The 21,764-nt window shown below is 40.7% G+C and overlaps 1 protein-coding gene across 5 annotated transcripts in view; it reads right to left on the reverse strand.

The window, feature by feature from the left end:
• Window positions 1–7,112: 7,112 nt before the first annotated feature.
• Nme8 (NME/NM23 family member 8) overlaps window positions 7,113–21,764 on the reverse strand; it is a 49,946-nt gene continuing 35,294 nt past the window's right edge. The window contains exons 15-17 of one of the 5 annotated variants that reach the window (XR_002383078.2): window positions 20,036–20,180; window positions 18,332–18,520; window positions 7,113–8,712 (exon numbers count right to left, since the gene is read on the reverse strand). Coding sequence is in view for 4 of the 5 variants with exons in the window: in XM_005071833.3 (XP_005071890.1) it covers window positions 18,333–18,567; window positions 20,036–20,180 (380 nt within the window). In the remaining variant the exon portion in view is untranslated. Of the gene's footprint in view, window positions 8,729–16,913; window positions 18,568–20,035; window positions 20,181–21,764 lie in introns of those variants that run through there. The other 4 variants (XM_005071833.3, XM_040755634.1, XM_021228214.2 and 1 more) reach the window with 4 other exon arrangements.

Here is a 21,764-nt window from a genome sequence, read left to right on the forward strand (position 1 = left end):
CAGCTGTTTCTGTGGGTTTCCCCATAATGGTCTTGACCACTTTCTTCATCACTCCTCCATGCTTCTTCTTCAATCAGCTACTGGATCAAGGCTCTATGATGGCATTTAAGGTTGTTATCAATCTCATTACGGGGGAAGGGCATTTAAGGTAGCCTCTCCATTATTGCTTAGATTCTTACTTGGGGTCATCCTTGTGGCTCCCTGGACATTTCCCTAGTGCCAGATTTCTCTTTAAACCTATAATATCTCCCTCCATTAAGGTATCTCTTTTCTTGTTCTCCTCTATTCTTCCCACAACCAGATCTTCCTGATCTCTTATGTTCTCCCCCCCTTCCCTTCTCCCCTCCTCTTTCTCCTACCTCCCTCTCCCTCCCACTGTGCTCCCACTTTGCTCAGGAGATCTTGTCCCTTTCTTCTCCTCTGGGTTATCATGTATGTCTCTCTTAGGGTCCTCCTTGTTTCCTAGCTTCTCTGGGGTTGTGGATTGTAGGCTGGTAATCCTTTGCTCTGTGTCTAATATCCAATTAGTGAGTACATACCATGTTTGTCTTTATGTGTTTGGGTTACCTCGCTCAGGGCCTCTCCCAGGATAGTTTCTTCTAGTTCCTTCCATTTGCCTGTGAATTTCAAGATGTCACTGGTTTTTTTTTTTTGTTTGTTTTCCCCCCTCTGTGTAGTACTCCATTGTGTAAATGTACCACATTTTCTTCAGTTGAGGGCCATCTAGGTTGCTTCCAGGTTCTGGCTAGCATTCTTCTGAAGGCTGATCTCTGTTAGCCTGCTCACTTCTGTGTAGTTTCCATTTCCTACTTCAGGTGGTACTACCTGCATCCAACCCAGAGGAAGAGGCATGCCTGCAAGGTGAAGCAACCCTTCCTCTCTAGTGCTGCACGACTGCATCCAATCTCCTGATTTTTCTACATCAGGCTAGGAGGATGCACCCAATGTCAGCACTTCCCATCTCCTAAGAGTCTGGAACTTGCCCCGCAGCATGCTACAAAGCTTGGTAAATTTTCAGCAGCACAAGAGAGCAGGCCTTTGCTTATTCTAGCAGTCATCCTTCTGAGAAAACAATGTGAGCATACCATGAGGGGGTGGTGAACAGGGACACAGCAGGTCCAAATGAACTCCACTACTGTGACATTGCCTGTTCAACAGCAGACCTGTACAGTCATCAATAGGATCTCCCAGAACCACCAACTATTCCTGTGTCTTCAGTTCAACGACTGACCTAAATCAAGTGTCTCCACCCTGCTACATTGCTCGCACCTGGCATTCCACATCCTTGGATGTATGTAATTCTCCCACACAAGCCTACTAATGGTGGAGGACTGTCACCTATAGCAACAACCTGCAGCCTGCATTGCCTGAGTGACAAGGTCATCCATGAATCAAAAGGAAGTCATTAGTCTTCATTTCCTATCCTCCCACCTCTCTCACAATGTCCCGATCGCTGGGGTTGTGAAAGAAGCTCAGGGCACTCAAGTATTAAAGATTACTAAGTGTGTTTGTCTGAACAACAACTCATTCACTTGGATCGCACAGCCCCAGAGTAGAGGCCTGAGGTAGCCAAGAGGAGTCAGGCATGGAAACAGAAAGGTCTTTTTCTATTCAGTACTCAGTGTCCACATGTGGAAAGGTATGGCGAAAGGGGCAGAGAAACTAATCCTGCTCCCTTAGACACCTAGAAAAATGTGCCCAGGACTAACCAGTTCAAGATCCAGGTGTGAAACAGTTCTAATAAGAGAATGACAGCCATTCTGAAGGGCAAATGTTCAAAGTTAAAATCTATTTATCCTTGAGCTCAAGTTAAGCTTGAGTCAATGAACCAGCTGATGCCCAGTGATGCCCAACCCACAGAAGATGTCTGCTCATATCAGTTCATGCTATAGGCCAACCAGGTCATTGCCTCCTCTGGAGCCATCCTTATTCCTCCCTCAGGAATTCTTCTATTCCTCAGAAAAATTCTGGGTCTTCAACTTTAACTCTAATTAGTTCAGTTTGAACCTGTTGGGATGCCCAGAGCCCTCTCCTCTACTCACACTGCACTGTCAGGTATGCTAAGGCCAATGGGGAGCACCTCAGGCTGTTGCTAGTGACACAAGTGTCCTGCCAAGCATCCTCTGGCTTCACCCTGAAGATGATCAGTGTCCTGTCAATCAAGGTCTGCACACTAAGTTCAAGTCACTGCATAAGTGACACCATGCCTGCCACTGGATTCCTTCAAATACTTGACTTCCACTAAAATTGAAGCTGCACCTTCATTCACCATACCGTCTCAGCAGGGACCCCAGTCCTGGCACACAGTGCTAAGCGTAGCTTCTCTCCATGCCTCCTTCAGTTCTGGGGTCTCCACTGTTACTTAGGCTGCTTGTTCACTAACGGTCTCTCTTGGTCTCTCACAGTCCTGCTATGCATGGCCTGCTTAATCCTGCAGCTCCTACACATCACCAAGTTTTCCTGCCAACTTGAGATGCAGCAGTGGTCCCCTCTAGAAACCGTTCTGTACTGACTCTCAAGAAATACTTCCAGAAGATTTTAGATCAGTGATGCTGGCCTCTTTTTAATCACATTGGGTTTGTCATTCCCAGGTAATCAACAACAATCATCTTTGTAAAGCAGAGGTGGCAATCCAGTGGTGCTGGGCTCTTACTAATCATAACTGATACTCCAGCCCAAGAATTTCAGAAACCCACATGTGAAACAGGACAATGCCCACCCCCAGTGAAGGCAGCAGTGGAGAGCAGATTCATGCCCAAAATGACTCTCCATCCAGGAGAAAAGCAGAGAAAGGTTTAGAAAACCACAGCTGTGGCATAGCAGGGGTAGGCAAGGGGGCAGGAGTCTCAAAAGTTTTTGTTACCAAAGATTTGAAAAGCTCTACTGAGCTAAAACAATTTGTTTTATGCTGTAAAATAATGGATCTTCCCCCCCATAGAGTTCCTCACCCTCCATGGGGAATGGTGTGGGGATTGGGTGGAGGGACAAGGAGGAGGGGTGGGAGAGGGAGCTGGGATTGACATGTGAAGCATGCATGTTTCTAATTTAAATAAAAACATATATTGGGGAAAAATGGATCTTTCAAAACTGCAATTAGGCTGCAGGAGAATGTTCTGCTCAGCAAGATGTGGTTAGCAGGGATGGGGGGCTGGGAAGCAGTGGAGAGGACTGTCATAGAAGCCAAGGAGGAATGCTGCTTGTTATTTCTTTTCCATGGATTACTCAGCTTGAATTTTTTATGCAACCTACAATTACCTGCCCAGTGGTGACACTGCCTACAATGGCCTGGGCCATCTCACATCAATTATTAATTAAGACAAAGTCCCACAGACTTACCTACATGCCAATATGATGCAGGCCTCTTCTCCATTGCAGATCCCTCATTTCAGATGACTCTAGCTTCTTTAAAGTTGGCAAAATACAAACAGCAATAACAAAACAAAAGCAAAAGAGCAGAACAAAATCCTACTCTAACAGCACAGGAATAAATGGTCTTTCTATATGCTGCATATGAAGTCTTTATACAGACAGAGTCATGTATATATGCAACCGAGCATAGCTTGCCATCTGCTGGCAAAACGTAATAGTAATTTTAGTGGAGCTCTTGTAGTTTTAAAGTTCTGGACTACCTTTCAGGCAATTACAGTATGCCACATGGTGGAGTCATGAACCCATTCAGGCTGTCTGAAACAGAGGGCAGTGGTGCCCATTTGATGGAGTATGTAAAGGAAGTGGTGAAGGGGAGTTTTTTTTTTTTTACTATTCTTGTTTCTTAGCACAATCCATAGAGAGGAAATGGCTGCTTTACATTTCTTAAATGAACTCAGCGATCTGGAAGGGTGGTTCAGCAGTTAAGATCATTTGCTGCTTGTTGAAGAAGAAATGATCTCTGTCCCTGACACTTGTGTTGAGAGACTCACAGTGACCTGTCACACTAGTTTTGTGGAATATGATACTCTCTGGGAACTCATCTGACCTCCCTGGGAACCAATGTACATTTATACACACATTAAACAATTTTTTATTTATATTTATCCTTTTCAAGGCAAGGTTTCTTTATGCAACTCTGATTGTCCTGGAACTTGTTCTGTAGGCCTTGAACTCAGAGTCCTGCCTGCCCCTGCCTCCTGAGTGCTTGGATTAAAGGTATGCATCACTATACCCAGGTCAAATACATAATTTAAAATACACATAGGGCCCTTTATTCATTTGAAGTTGATTTTTGTGTAGGACGATATATATGGGCTTAATTGCATCCTTCTATATGTGGACATCCAGTTCCACCACTATTTGTTGAAGATGTACTCTTTTGTCCAGTCTGGATTTTTGGCATCTTTGTCAAATATCATAAAGATGTAGTGATGTATATTCACTCAAGTGATATTGATCTACGTTTAAAGTCCATTTAGCTTCATCATCTTGCCTAACCAGAAATTCTGAATCCTTGAAAATGCTGATTAAAATCCTGTGCTTGCAAGTTCATATTTCTCACCATGTCACAAAAATTTATTCATTAACTTATTCCATTACAAATGTTTGTCAATTGCTTGTCTGTTGAATTAAGCAGTTTATGAATGGGAGACACCCTTTGTCAACTATAGATAGAGGATTAATATCAAGATTATACAAAGAATTCAACAATGACTCGGGAAAACCAACAGCCCAATTAAAAAAAACAAGGTATATTCAACCAGGCATGGTAGCAAATGCTTTTAATCACAGCATTTGGCAGGCAGAGGCAGACAGGTATAACGAGTTCAAGTCTGGTATACAACATGAGTTCCAGAACAGCCTGGGCCACACAGAAAAACCTTGCTTTAAAAAACAACAACAAAGCTATGGAATTTATTAAAAAGGAAAAAATGGCTAGGAAATATCTTTAAAATGTGCCCAGAGTCCTTAGCTGTTAGGGAAATACAAATTAAAACAGTTTTGAGATTCCATCTTATCCCAGTCAGAGAAAAAAAATAGACCATAAAATGCTAGCAAGGATGTGGCAAAAGGAGTACTGTGGTTGACTGTCACTGGGATTGCAAATTGGTACAGTCATTGTAGAGGTCAGTATGGAGAGTCTCACAAAGTCAAAAGCAGATCTACCATATGGCCCAGCTATAGCAAATCTTAACATATACCAGAAGGACTCAGCATCCTACTTCACAGATACTTGCTCAGTCATGTTTATTTCTACTCTATCCACAAAAGCTAGAAATTAGAAACAACCTAAATGTCTTTCAGCTGATGGATTGATAATGAAAATGTGATGTATATACACAATGAAATACTATTCAGCTATAAAGAAAAATGAATCATGAAATTTGCAAGAAAATGGATGGAAATAGGAAATATTGCACTGAGTGACAACCCAGACCCAGAAAGACAAACACCATATGTTCTGTCTTATTTGCGTACCTTAGCCATGATGGGTAGTTTTATGTCATATAACCTGGAGGGAACCTCAATTGAGAAATTGCTTATATAAAATCAAGGTATAGGCAGGCATATAGGGCATTTTCTTATTTGTACATGAGGAGCATAGACTTTCTTATCAAGCCATGATGAGTGAACCAGTAAGCAACACTCTTTTATGGCATCTGCATCAGCTCCTAGCTCCAAGTTCAAGCCTAGTTTCAGTGCATGCCTTGACTTCCCTCGATAGGCTATTATTTAGGATATATAAGCTAAATAAAATTTTAATCCCTGAGTTTCCTTTTGGACATGGTGTTTCAGCACAGTAATAGTAACAGTAACAAAGATACTGACGCTGAATCTTTAGATGTCATATATAAAGTGGAGTAATTACAGAAATCAGGGAAATAAAAGTGACCAGTGGATAGTAGGACACAGAAGCTATGGTGGGGGGAAAGGGGGCAGTTTTAACTGGATGAGGAGAGGGTAGGGAGAGAGTAGACATAAGTAATACTAAGAGTGCTTGATAAAGCGATAGGGTAAAGCCATTTTATGCTCACTTGAAAATACATATCTATAAATTAGTATATATGTATATACATATTATAATATATATATATTTAAATAAAGTTATAACACTTGGAGTGATAATGCTTTCCCCCAAAGCCATTGACCATCTATCGAAAACCTCTGTGCCAGATACAGAAAACATCCCTTCCAGTTGTGACCAAGGAAGTCACAAACAACATAGGTTATTGTCATTGTCCTTTGTTACCTCCAAGCACTTGATGGTAAGATCCTAATGTTGAAGAAACTATAAACCTCAGACCTGGGGCTTTGAGGGATTGAGCTGGAACTGACCTGAAATTCTCTTCCCCGAGGACTCTCAAAGTATCTAAAGGTGCTGTATAAGATGCTAATGTCAAAAACTAATCAATAGATCCATCTGTAAAGCCTATGAATCACAATGATCAACACAGCAAGATATGCCCAAGCACATGACAGTGGCACTAATATCTTTGGGGTAATCAATAACAAACTAGTTGAACTTAAATCCCACTAAAAAGGTAGGAATTTATGTCTGCTAAACCAAGTCAAAAACTTGTAGTTGGCCAGGTCAGAGCCAGTAGTATACTCCCCTAAGTCAGTATACTTCCTAACTGCATTCTCAGTACCTATACTTGTGCACATAGATAAGTGAACTTGTCACTCCCCACCAGTGAATCTTTTTGCTCAGGATGGAGATCATTACAGAAAGCCACAATTGGTCAAAATTAAGAGAACAAGTAATGTTGGATGCATAACATCAATTGATAATCTGAAACACAATCCCTACACCTAACATTTTAGGACATCCTGTAGGCTTCAAAGGACGCTGTAACGATAAGCGACACTTACTGGAAGTAAAACTAAGTATTGTAGAAATTACTCACAAGATACCAAACAAGTAACCCAGATGAGACAAGCAGTTTTCCGCTCGAACCGGAAGCCGAACTCCGGGAAAAGAGACCGAGACTTCCTGTGTGCTGTCTTTTATACCGCCCCCCCCCCGTAACGCCCCCTAGCCATGCCCAAAAGTGGGCTTGGCTAGTGACGTAGTTCCGCCTATGTACGTATACGTCTTTACGTCCAGCCGTATATGTCTTTAGTCCTGCCTAAAGTGGGTGTGGTTAGCGGTATGGTAAACCGCCCTTTTATTACCTCATCTGTGTGCGCCTCTACTAAGTCACATGTTTAATGGTGGCATACAGACTTCCTCCTACACATCCCATAAGATGGAATGCATGTTAAGAGCCAAAGGACCAGCAAGACTTCTGGAAAATTGTGTCTTGTATATACGCAAAGAATCTGTATCCGTAAAATCACAACAATATGGTCACCTAAACTAGACCTGAAAAATTATACCAACTAACATGCCAACATATGTGGAGGTATGAGAGGGAGAATCTCACAAGGCATAGATGAAGAGCTGCATGCATTTAATGGCTTTTGGGAGAAGGATATTCATTATTCTCCAGGGTCAAGCATGCTGATATATTATCCAAATTCAAGTGGTCAGTCCAAAACACAAATACAGTGAAGCAATACCAAATGGAACCAGCAGGACATATATTATAGAAGAGGTCATGAACTTGAGGTGGAGTTGGGCTAACATGAGAAGAGTTGGAAGCAGAAGAGGGAGTGGTAAGAATGATATAAATACAATACTCATGTGATGGTCTAAAAAAAGTTAAAATTCATTTGGAATTTTAAAAATGAGAAAGGTTTTCCTCAATAATTCTCATGTGACTAGATTTTACATAATTAATCACCACTCACATGTATCACTCAGTAGTATCAAGCAGTGTTGCAGCACTACAGTTTTCAACTGAATAATCTATTACTAACCTCAGACAGAACCCATCATGGAACTTCCTAATTCCCTTGCCAGACAGAGCACACTCTTTAGTGGACTGAGAAGCCAGTGACATCTAGTGGCTGGGAATTGCACATAAACCTGGATGTGAACTCAGGGGTCCTTCACTGTAAGAAACATCATGCAGTTTCACCCAGGAGAGGAAAAGATAAAATTCAATGAAAATTTTTACTTCTGTTCCATTTCCTGCAGATAGTGTCAGCATCATACCTTCAGGGAGCTAGAAGTGTGGTCTACACAGTCCCATAGTGAGATTACAAATTAAGCAAGTCTCTGGGGCTAGAGAGAAAACTAGGGCTAAGAGCACTTGTTGCTCTTGCAGATGACCTGGATTTGGATCTTAGCACCCACATACAACCATTTTTAACTCCAGTTTCAAGGGACCTAACACCCTTTTTTTTTCTTCTGCAGACACCAGGTATGAATACATTGCAATACAAGCATCCAGGCAAAATGTTCACACACATAAAATAAAACAAATCTTTTAAAAATTGAAAACAATGTTTCTACTCATATTTCACCTTCTTAGACTTTCTAGCTGGAAAGTTTATTGTCACATCTGTGAGCACCTTGTAAGTGTTAAAAGCTTTCAGCATTCTTTCTCAAGTCACTCCTCCCCAGGCTGCATCTGCACTAGACTTCTCGCTAGCTTGTGTTTCTCCTACCTTGTGTCATATCTTGTTGGATACCTGTATATAGTCCATTTTATGTCCTTGATGAAAAAAATCAACATTTGAACCTTTGGGGGTTACAGGTTTTATTGTAGCCAGGCATAACTATGCAAGTTTTCATCTTGACATGTCTTTTCATTGGAGGAATTTTGTTATTAGAGAAAGCTGTACCTCATGATTTTATGTTGATGAAAACTTCGTCGTCACCTTCTCAAACTTCTATGAAAAAAAAATACTTAAGTTCAGTGTTATAGACTAATTTTAGAGCAGTTTGTTTTGTTGTAAGATTGTAGGTCTTTCTGTCCCCATTTTGTTGGTGACTCTCCTTTCCCACTTCCTCTCCGTAATCCTCCCATCCCTCTCAATTTTAACTTTTCTGACCCCAATGTTACCCCCTCTGCTTGCATATTGCCTGTGATCTGATGTACTATCCTGTTTATTTTAAGGCACCCCTTCCTGGTAACCTTTCCCCAACTCTGTCTTCCACAGGAACTCTAAAATGAACTTGCAAAATAATGATGTACAGCTGAAATGCACATATGGGAGAGAACACACACTTGTATTTCTCTGCTTGGGTTATCTCACTCAGTATAATTTCCCCAGTTGCACCCATTTGTCTGCAATTTTCATATATGTTTACATCTGGATAAAAATTCTACTGTGTACACACACCACATTTTCATTATACATTCACCAGTTGGTAGAAATTTACACTGATTCCATAAAGCAAAAGTAAGTGTGAATGAGCAAGTATCTTGGCAGTAGTATATACAGTGCTTTGATATATGCTCAGAAGTGGAATGATTGCATTTTATGGTAGTTCCTTTTTGAGGAATCTCCACACTGTTTTCCATAGTAGCTTGACCAATTTGCATTCCTTTCAAGAGTGAATGAGGGTTCCTCTTTTCCCACATCATTGCCAGCATTTGTTAAGATTTAACTTATTGATATTAACCTTTCAGACTAGGGTGAAAATAAATTTCAAAGTAGTTTTAATTTTAAAATGGTTACATCTATTGAACATTTTAAAAAGTGTTAGTTAGTCATTTATATTTCTTCTTTCCAGAATTTTTTAAACAAAACTGTAGCTTGATTTTTTAACTTGGTAGTTCATTTACTTGATTTTTTTGTGTATGCTCCAGATATTAATTCATGTAGTAAGCTTTTGTGTTACAATGTCTTTCGATCACCAACCCCCAAATAATGACAAGGAGACTTATTAATTATGAAAGCTTGCCTATGTACATTTTTTGATTGATGGAGATTTACTTTGTATCTATCAGTTTGTCAGTGTTCCTAAAAGCCAGCTTCAATAGCAGCAACAAATACCTCTCCATATCTACAGATTACTTTTGTGCTTAAACTCAAATGTCTAATCAAGACATTGACACTTTTACGTCTGTAAATCAAATCTCTTATACCTCTTGCTCAAACTGAGTACACAGCCAGTGGTGAAATTTTAGGATTTTCCACATCTTTTATGAGCATATATACTGCTCTAGGTGTCTTTAAAATTTTCTAAACTCCCCAGTATATACACTAGCACTTTTGCATGCTCTGGTTTCCTAAAGACTCTTTCCTTTCAGCCTTTCCTGACTCTAGACAATCTATTTTATGCATTTTAGCCCTAATCATTAGGCACAATTGCATATTTCTCAGTTAGTGAGCAATATTTCCAAGCAATGTTCCTTCTTTTCTAGTTGGCTGTTTTTCAGTTTAGATGACATATACATGTAATCATTATTCAGATGTCATATAGGAAAGCAAAATCAGATAAATGCAATAATTTGTAAAAACCTGCTCCTTTGTCTTCGGAACCAGAAACCTAGTGTCTTTCCATGGTCATCCTCTTGAGAAGTCAAGATAAGTGAACATGCAACAGCATTCTAGACCAACTTAGGTTGCCCTTATATTGAATTATAATTTTCCAGGTTCCTGTAAATCTTTATTTCCAAGATTCTTGAAAAAAATCTGCTTATGTTCTTATTTTCCAGGAGCAGGAAAATCACACGCTCCAACATTTTGTTGATATCACTGCACAAGAGTCTTCTCAACCTCCCTAGATCTTATAACCTGATTTATCTTCAATTATGGATATTATTCATCTGGTATGACCAACACAGAATATATGGTGCTTTCTAAATGACTTCTCTCTCTTGAATCTTCTGTCTGAGAATTATTAACTCACTTACTCAGTGGCTGAAGCCATGGGATATCTTTTCTCATTTCTTAGGTACTGCAGCAGCCAAATCCCACATGAGCACTGCAGACTTCTAAGAATCACTGTATCATCCACCTATCTTAAACCCACTGTACCCTGTTATTTCAGGCTTCTGCAATACTTCACATCGATTGTAGCCAAGTGTCTTGCCTGGATAACTTGGGTCTCATTTCTTCCTGCTCTACTTCCCATAAGCATCTGCTGAAATCACTCTTGTTTTTCTCAATAGACCTAGGACACATGACATTTCCTATCTTCTGTTCTTACCATCATAAACTCATTAAGTATAAAGAATTACGCATACCCAGCTCTGCAGCATACAGCAAGGGTTGAAAAAAATGAATCTTAAATGGCTAAAAGAGACCCATAGTAACATTACATAGCACAGAAGGCACGGCAATGCGTCATCCAATAAAGGATCTTTAAACACAAGCATCAAGAGAGATTGTGTGTGTGTGTGTTTGTGTGTGTGTGTGTGTGTGTGTGTGTTTGTGTGCATTTGTGTCTACTTGGAATCTTAAAAAATTCTGGATTATCTTTCTTGTCTCTTTATCTCTGACTTTGAAATTCCAGCCAGCATTTTCAGGGATATTTCAATATTATCCCATCTGGTTCCTACCCATGAAACATATATACTTCCTAGTTCTGCACTGAATTATTCACTAACTTGAAATCTCCAAATCAGTGATAATGCCCTGGCACAAAAGGAGGGCAATACAGATGTTAGAAGAAAGACTCACTCTCAACAGAAGCTATAAGAGGAATGTAGGTCTGCTGGGAAGACTCCTGCTATTCACTCATTCACACAAGCTAAAGGCATTTGAGTGGAGGGAACCTCAATTAAGAAACTAGAAAATGGAAAGATCTCCCATGCTCTTGGATTGGTAGGATCAACATAATAAAAATGGCAATCTTGCCAAAAGCAGTCTACAGATTCAATGCAATCCCTATAAAAATTCCGGCACAATTCTTCACAAACCTTGAAAGTACAATAATCAACTTTATATGGAAAAACAAAAGGCCCAGGATAGCCAAAACAAGCCTATACAATAAAGGAACTTCAGGAGGCGTCACCATACCTGACTTCAAGCTCTATTATAGAGCTATAGTCCTGAAAACAGTTTGGTATTAGCACAAAAATAGACAGGTAGACCAATGGAACCAAATTGAAAACCCTGATTTTAACCCACATACCTATGAACACTTGATTTTTGACAAAGAACTTAAAACTATACAATGGAAAAAAGAAAGCATCTTCAGCAAATGGTGCTGGCATAACTGGGTATTGGCATGCAGAAGACTGCAGATAGATCTATGTCTATCACCTTGCACAAAACTTAAGTCCAAATGGATCAAAAAACCTCAACATAAATCCAACCACACTTAAACTCTTAGAAGAGAAAGTGGGAGATACTCTTCAAAGAGTTCGTACAGGAGACTGCTTCCTGAACATAACACCAGTAGCACAGACACTGAGATCGACAATTAACAAATGGGACTTCCTGAAACTAAGAAGCTTCTGTAAGGCAAAGGACACAATCAACTGTAGGAGGAAGCCGTGTGCCGCCATTAGCCATGTGACTTACTAGAGGCGCATACAGATGAGGTAATAAAAGAGCGGTTTACCACACCGCTAACCACACCCACTTTAGGCATGACTAAAGATGTATACGGATGTAGGCGGTGAACTACATCACTAGCCAGGCCCACTTTTGGGCATGGCCAGGGGCGTTACGGGGGAAGGTATACAAGACTGAACAATGGAAGTCTTGGTCTCTTTTTCCAGCTTTCAGCTTCCAGTTCGGCGGCGGCAAACTACTCGGCTCATCTGGGTTACTTGTTTGGTCTCTTGTGAGTAAATTTGGCAGTTTGAAATATGTACACCATACCATAGACATGCTCTCAGGCTTCCAATGGGCTACGGCCCTCAGCTCTGAAAAAGCAGATTCTGTTATTACACACCTCTTAGAGGTGATGGCTGTTATGGGTATACCTAAAACAATAAAAACTGATAATGCTCCAGCATATGTCTCCAGTAAATTGGAACAATTTTTCAAATATTATAACATAAAACGTGTAACTGGTTTACCTTACAATCCCACAGGACAAGCAGTGATTGAAAGATCTAACCAAACCTTAAAAGAAATGCTTCATAAACAGCCAGGGAGAACAAAGACCCCCTAAATACAGGTTACATAATGCTTTACTAAAGCTGAATTTTCTTAATGCTGATGAAAAAGGACAAACTGCAGCAGAAAGAGACTGGACTACAGAGAAGACTTCTGAACTGAACCAACCGGTGTATTTTAAGGATGTTATGACCACAGTCTGGAAACCAGGATATGTGTTATGTTGGGGAAGGGGTTATGCCTTTGTTTCCACAGGAGAAGAAAAGCTTTGGGTTCCATCAAAATTAATTAAGATTCGATCAGAACAGAAGACATCTCAGGAGGAGGAAGTTAACAGCTCATCTACAAATTCATATTCTACCATGGGTAAAGTGACCTCCTAAAAGGAAAGAGAAGTGTTTTCTTTTTTGTCTTCACAGGTAAACTCAGCAAAGAATACTGGACATATGGATTACTGAAGAAGAATGAATAGATACCCTGAGGACCATCAAACAAACAGTAACTCACTGTGTGGTATCAAAGTCTAAGTCTCTCTATATTGTTTTTCATAGTACCCTTTTATCTTTATTTCTTCACATACTTCAGTCCACATTCATTTAACTGAAGCTGGCTTTGGAGTTGGATTGGCTCTCCTACTCTAAATGCAATCATATTATTTAAATAAAATTCAGAATTTCTGTATTATATCAAAGAGCCATTGATATAAGACAGAAGAAAATAAAATTAGGGACTGTTATCTGTGGATTTCTTTTTCTGAAAAGTCTAATTTCCTTCATGTTTACCATCTTCCCTTTTGTCACCTCTACCAGTATGCATACATATAAAAGTTAAAATATTTCTTTGTTAACATTAATGTTTGGGTTTTCCAGAGAACAAGGGATTTCGTGACAGCAATCTTCAACTACTTCAGAAAGAGAATGAGGATCCACTTCCTTGACTCCACCTGATTCCAGTGGAGGCATCTTAACTGCCCCACATCATCAACTCCACCTGATAAGAACTATCCTGAAACTGGCTTGAAACTACATCCCTCGACACAAATCCGGACCAAGGAACTGAAACAGCACACCTTCAACAATCTGGCCAGAGCTTCAGACGAGAGCTTCAATCAACACTAGAACTACAGTCAGGAACTTCAATCAAGCATCTCCTGCCAAACAGAGACAACAGAGACTGATCTACTGAAGATTTTGTTACACTAACATTTTTCTTCTCACAGGTCCCCATGAGATTGTCATCGTCCCATCTCAGCAGGAAGTAGTTTTGAGAATTCCACGCCCTCTCTCCCTACTATTGATATTATAGGATAGTTTACACCTGTTAGTGTTAGTTCTCAATTATTTTAGAGTTGGGATTGTAAGGAGGTGTTCAGACTTGGGTGTTTCTTTCAGATAAATTTAGGTTTAGATGGGATAGATGTTTGATACATTTTGTTCATTGACACAAGTTAGTTGTTTTAAGTTTAAATATCCTTTTTAGACTAAAAGGGGAATTGTAGGAGGAAGCCGAGTGCCGCCATTAGCCATGTGACTTACTAGAGAAGCATACAGATGAGGTAATAAAAGAGTGGTTTACTACACTGCTAACCACACCCACTTTAGGCATGACTATCTTACTCCTGTCAGAATGGCTAAAATCAAAAACACCAAAGACAATTTATGCTGGAGAGGATGTGAAGAGAGGGGAACACTCCTCCACTGCTGGTGGGAGTGTCAACTCGTACACCCACTTTGGAAATAAGTATGGAGATTCCTCAGGAAAATGGGAATCAATATACCACAAGATCCAGCAATTCCACTCTTAGGCATATATCCAAAAGATGCAAATTCATACAACAAGGACATCTGCTCCACTATGTTCACAGCAGCATTATTTGTAATAGCCAGAACCTGGAAGCAACCTAGATGCCCCTCAACTGAAGAGTAGATAGAGAAAATGTGGTACATTCACACAATGGAGTACTACTCAGCAGAAAAAACAATGGAATTTTGAAATTTGCAGATAAATGGATGGAACTAGAAGAAACCATCCTGAGTGAGGTAACCAAAAGACAAACATGGTATGTACTCACTCATATATGGATTTTAGACTTAGATCAGGATAGTGCCACTCTGCACTTCCACTGACAGAGAGTCTGGGAAACAGGAAAGAACATGGCATCCCAGAGAAGAGGAATGAGGCAAGATCTTCTGAACAGATTGGGAACAAGGCGAGGGGTGGGGGGGTGAGAGCTGGGAAGAAGAGAGGGGGAGAAGAGGAAGAGAGAGTCATGGGGGAATGTAGGAGTGAACACCATAAAGCTATCCGCCCATGAGGGCAGGGACATGTAAACTGACACAGGTAAATATAAAAGGAAGTGAAAGGAAAAGGAACCTCTCTTTTTCTCTTGGAAGCTTGCTTCTAACTCCTGGTTTGTGAGACTCTCTCTTTCTGGTAAATAAATATATTGTTTTCCTTATAGCATTGAATATCCTCTTTATCTGGTGATCAGGAGTGGGATGATGAATTTCCACGTAGAATGACAAAAGCCTTGAAGGAATTTTAGAAACAGAAGAACGGAGAGAAGCACAGTTTTTTGGTAGCAGCATTTTCTCAGGTGGGCTCTGTTTTGCTAGTGACAAACAGAGATTCACACGGCTGGCTTAAGTGAGGCTTCCTGACTTAGCAAACAAAACAAAACAAAACAAAAAAAACAAGGTTCTTTTAAGAGGCTCTGCCAACAATTAAAAGGTGTGTATGTACAGCTGGAAGTGGCAGTGACCACATCTCCAAGCTGGCAGCTGGAGTCACGTTTATGCCTGCCATCTTGGAAAAAACGGCAGTTTAAAACAGCCACGGTTTTAACAGATAAGGCACGTGGCCAGAAAAACATAAAGATTTACAGTAAAGTCAGACTTGGATGAACAAAACCTCTAAAGGTTTACAGTGTGTTTAAAAATATACATAAGATTGAGAGACAAAATGAAACGACAAAGTGGTAAATAATAGAGAAGCTGGCTGTGGTGGTGCACGCCGGTAGGATTTGCTGCAGAGGCCGAGGCAGGCGGATTTCCAAAGAGAAACCCTGTCTCAGAGAAATAAATAAAAGTAAAAAAAAAATAAAGTAATAATAGATAAATAAATAAATAAGCCACATAAAGATGGAAAATACACAGAGAGTCAAGATGTAATGCCATGGGGTAGGAAGCCGGGAAACTTCTCTGGTAAGAGAAATACTTAGATTAACAATTATGGGGTAATTACTTAAGTCAGAGCTAGACAGTAAGAAACAAGCAAGGCCAACAGCTTCATAATTAATATAGCCTCCTGTGTGTTTATTTGGGACTGATGCGGCTCTAGAACCAGGCTGGCGGGAAGGCTTCTTTCAAGGAAAAAGTTTCTCTTTACATAGGGGAACAAGAAGTTTGAGTGGGGAGTAGTATAGGGAGAAGAGGGAGTCATAGGCTAGAAGATATATCTGGCACCAGTGAGACCTCTAGTGATCTAAAGGGATGACACCAACTGGCAAGCTAAGTAATAGTAGAGAGACCACCTTAAATGCCTATTCCTGATAATGAACTTGATGTCTGTAGCCACCCTAGAACCTTCATCCAGTGACTGATGGAAGCAGAGGCAAACACCCACAGTTAGACACTGAACTGAACCCATGGAACTCAGTGACACAGAGATAAGAGCGATGAGCAAATTGGCAAAGAATGGGCTGGAAAAACCAGCAGAGACAGCTGATCTGAACAAGGGGGATCTCTTGGACCCCAGGCCAACAGCTGGGAGGCCAGCACGGGACAGATCCAGACCCCCTGAGTGTGAGAGTCAGTGAGGAAGCCTGGGTAACCTATGGGTCCCTAGGCAGTATATCAGTGTTTATCCCTGGCATACAAACAGACTTCGTGTGTCCATGGCACAAGGAGGGATGCTCTCTCAGCCTGGACTCTTAGGGGAGTGACTGGACCCTGCCCTGAGTGAAACGACAAACTCTGGATATCCCCTGTGTGGAGGGAAGTGGGGATGGGGTGGGAGGCTGGGGGGGATGGTGAGGGATGGGGGAGGAGGGGAGGGAGAGGGAACTGAGATTTACATGTGGAGAGAGCTATTTAAAATTAAATTAATAAAAAAAGAAAAAAACAACAACAAAAAAGAAAATGCCATAAGTTTGGGCTGTAGGCGAGTCTGTAGGGAATTTTCTTTATTAGTGACTGATGCAGCAGGACCCAGCCACTATGGATAGTGCCATGATTGGGCTAGTGGTCCACGTTCTGTAAGAAAATAGGCTGAGAAAGCCATGAGGATTAACGTGGTAAGCAGCACCCCTCTATAGACTCTGAATCAGCTCCTACCTCCAGGTTCCTTCCCTGTTTGAGTTCATGTCCTGACTTCCTTCAGTAATGGACTATGATGTGGAAATGCAAGCCCAACAAACCCTTCCCTCTCCAAGTGGCTTTGGTCATGGTGTTTCGTCACAGCAACAGAAACCCTAACTGAGCCAAACAGCTTCTCTATCCCTGAGACCTTCCTGAAAGTTTTTTGTTTGTTTGTTTGTTTGTTTTTGTTTTTTCCTTACAGAGTTTTCTCACTTTCATGTGGACACTGAACCTCATCTTGGCCCAGGAATGTGAGGACAACTTTCCACACATAAACTGGTTTGTTATTGGAAAGTCCACAGTCAGAGACATACAGTAGATATTCAAAGTTTGCTTTTAAACACAAATAGGGAAATTAGGTTTGATTTTTTAAAAAAAGTCATCGATTTTGCACTCTGTATCCCACATGACTCATGTTCATTGAAACAAGGGGATTTCGCACTCATGCATATGAGGTAGTGTACTGCACCCTTAGGGTTATCATCCTCAAGGTTAGATTTAAGATCTGTTTAACAAGAGGAAAACAATGTATGGTACTGGAAACCTAGCTAACTATTCAGTCATGGTAGTGTCATGGTTATTGAAAAAGAATCTATAACCATTAATTTACTAAATCAGCATAATCCCTAACAACAATTCTATAAATATTTTTCTTTATACCCACAGATAATTGTAGTCTTTGCCCCTGATCAAGGAAAGTTTTCTTTGCAAAAGATAGGGACAACTACAGAAAATCACTACCAATCAAAAGGCAGAGTTACAGAGCCCAATCCCACTGGATATGTCTACTAAACACTTGAACCTAAGGCTTAGGAAACATTGTTCAAGAGAGATCAGAGGATCAGGGAATTTGCTGTGAGATTGTGTATCATATTGATTAGTTGTCCAGTGTCAAATGCTCAGCCCTGAAAACATAAAAACAATATTATATGAACTAAACAGCTTATATTTAGGAATACATATGCATGCAATAACAATTAGTAGAAAAAGAAGCCGTGAATCTGGGGAGTAGGGGTGGGTATATGGGAGACTTTGGAGGGAGGAAAGGGAAGTTATAATTATATTATAATCTCAAAAATAAAATTAAAAAGAAAACAAAGTCATTAAAATATACACTCAGTAGTACATACTCTACTGCTCTTCATCCTCGGAATTATCCTCTGTGAACACATTACTGATGACGCTTTCTGCTTCGGATAAGTTAGATGCCCCATGGACAGCATTTCTCAAAATGTCTACTCCATATTTGGCTCGTAGGGAACCCGGGGAGAGCAGTTTTGCTTCTTCTGGGTCTGCTGGACCCATCATTCGTCTCCATTCTGCAATAGCATTCCACTTGGTCAGAGCCATGATTAGAGACATGCCCCTGCAAATAGTGATACTTTTAGAAGGCAGGCTCCTTCAAGGGCATGAATTGCACACAGGGCTAAAGACACAATGCTTCTGGTTCATATCCAGAGCATTTTTTCCTAACAATATGATCCTGTGCTTCCTTTGTTTTCTCCTTCTTCAACAAGTTGTGTTAGTTGAGTGCTGTAGTTTAATTCTAAAGAATTAATGTGAATAGAGTTATAGTTTCACTAATTTTGGGACCCACAAACATTGTCATGTACCCAGGACTTTTGTTTCAAGTTCACTCTTCAGCCTTTAGTCCTTTAGGCGTTGCCTCCACTGCAGAAAGCATACTCCACCCTCATTCCCTAGGTGTGCTCTATCCAGTGATTGCCTGGTACCTGAGGCAAAAATGTCTTACCTCAGCCAAATGCAGAACCATTTGGATGGTCAGTCTAATTGGTCAGCAGAAATTTTGGTCATCTGTAGAGCACCCTCATCCTGACCCTCCTGCCTCTCTTTCCTTCCTCACCACCACACAATCCTCTAAATACAAAGCCTGAATCATAAACTCTCCCCAAGAAATGTCACCTACAACAGATGCACCTGGAACCTCACTTTCTTAGTGTTTATGGTTCAGGTTCTCAGTCATCATCCCGTCCTGTGAAGTAGATTTCACAGTTTCCTCTCCATTATACAGGAAAGGAGATTTAAGCATTAATTCTGCATTGGCTAAGCAAGAATCTTAAACCCTGACAGCCTCTACATGTAGTGTGAAGAACTAAATAAATAGAAGGAGGAAGGAAAGGAGGGAAGAAATTGTAAAAATAGATAAACTTTCATCCAGTGACTGATGGAAGCAGAGACAAACACCCACAGTTAAACACTGGACTGAACCCAAGGAACCCAGAGACAGAGAAAGAGGAGCGATGAGCAAATTGGCAAAGAATGGGCTGGCAAAAACAGCAGAGGCAGCTGATTCAAACAGAGGAGAGCTCTTGGATCCCAGACCGACAGCTGGGAGGCCAGCATGGGACTGATCCAGACCCCCTGAATGTGAGAGTCAGTGAGGAGGCCTAGGCAACCTATGGGGCCCTGAGCAGTGGATCAGTGTTTATCCCTGGAATACAAACAGACATCGTGTTTCCATAACACAAAGAGGGATGCTCTCTCAGCCTGGACTCTTAGGGGAGTGCCTGGACCCTACCCTGAGTGAAATGACAGACTCTAGATATCCCCTATGTGGAATGAATTGGAGGATGGGGGGATGGTTGGGGGTGAAGGAGGAGGAGAGGGAGAGGGAACTGGGATTGACATGTAAAACAAGCTATTTAAAATTAAAATAATAAAAAAGAAAAAATAGATAAACCTTTAAAGTTAACAAGGTGCCTTTTCATGAGTCAGATTAAAAAGTTGTTAAAAAATAATTTCTGTTTCCCACAGTTTCTATAGTGTACAATTTCTACATCTACAATACAAACAAACATATTTCAGAAACTTACGAAGATAAGACTTCCAAGACACTTTTATAGAAGTCTTTTCCTGTTATTTTGAAATAAACTTTGCTTGCATTCTCGGGAATCAGGTGTATTTCCTTCAGCAGGCTTATCTCAAATCCTGCCTCTTTAATGATTTTCAGGATTTCCACTAAGGAAAAAAACATTAGGTAACATTGAAGATCATTCCCTCCATATTCAAGATCAAAATAATAGAGGAAAATAATAGTTCAACTTGCATCTTGTGGTATATCTATATGAAAAAATGTGTAAATAAACCCACCAGATTAATAGTCAGAAGACCTTCAAAGTTTTAATATGAATGCCCCACTTTGATCAACTGATGGTGTGTCAAAGGGAAAAGGACATATGCTGGCATGCTAAACATGAAGATGTATTTTCATCTTTAGTCACCAAATGCCCAAGAATGCCTTGTATGATGTGCCCTGGGGAAAAACCAAGGTGAGCATTCTTTTCTGAAGTGGAAAGATGCCACTGAGTGCCTCATTAGAGTGAACCCAGTAAAAATGTCACCACTAGCCTGCTCGCTGAAGTCTGCATACTCCAGACCAAGGGGACCTAGCTTAAAGACTTGGAAATTTCTAGTAAAGGAAGAAGAAGAGTGGATAAAGACAAGATGCAGGAGAAGAGGGAAGAGGAAAGGAGAAAGACACTGCTGAAGGAAACTCACTTGATACCAGAGCAGGCAAAGTATATAGGAAAGAAATTATTTGTTTCACTCCAAATAAAAACACTCAGAGGTGCTAGACTGGGAGAAAAGGTGAGTGAGACCTAATGAATGGAAAACCTGAAAAAGTCTGGGCCTTTCCTGCTGCAAAGGAGATAGCTAGGATCTATCCCAGGAGACCCTCTAGAGACAAATGTGAGAGTACAAAGCATACAACAGAAATGGGCCAGTCCTATAAATTCATCATAAGAAAATGATATTATAAAAACAATGTGTATGGTTCTTAAACCACAGTAAAGGAAACAATTATCTCTGGACCCTCAGGGATTCTTATTTTTAGAAATATTGGCTTTTGTGCTAGACATGGACTGAGCAAAGTGTTGTCACAAAGCAATGTGTCTTAGATGGTGTTTCTACTTTTATAATCAAACACTATGATTGAAAACAACTTGAGGAAGATTGGGGTTATTTTATCTTATACTTCTACATCACAGTCCATCATTGAAGGAAGTTAGAGCAGGAATTCAATAGGCAGAAATTGAAGCAAAAATAGTGAAGATGTGCTTCTTACTAGTCTGCTCTCCATGGCTTGCTCAGTCTGGTTATAGTTCTTACAAAATTTAGGACCAATCTGAGCCTTGGCTTCACCCCAACAGGGAGAGAGACCAGGGGGCAGCCCCAAACTATCCAGGGCTGCATCTGCCAACATCAGAGAATTGGCCCCACCCACACTGGGAGAGGCCCCACCTGCAACCACTGGAGGAAGAAATGGGTAGATAACAGTATAAGAACACATTCATATATGGGGCTCCGGCAGTGGAACCAGTATTTATCTGTAGTGCAAGAATGGACTTTGGGAGCCCATTCCCTATGGAGGGATACTCTCCCACCCTAGATACATGAGGGAGGGCCTAGGTCCTGCCCCAAATAATGAGACAGACTTTGATGATCTCTCATGGGAGACCTCATCCTCTCTGAGGATGGGATGGGGAGATGGTGGGAATGGGAGGATGGAAGGGAATGAGAACTAGGATTGGTGTGCAAAAT

This window comes from Mesocricetus auratus, unplaced genomic scaffold (assembly GCF_017639785.1).
Source record: "Mesocricetus auratus isolate SY011 unplaced genomic scaffold, BCM_Maur_2.0 Super-Scaffold_100013, whole genome shotgun sequence".
NCBI classification, from domain to species: Eukaryota; Metazoa; Chordata; class Mammalia; order Rodentia; family Cricetidae; genus Mesocricetus; species Mesocricetus auratus.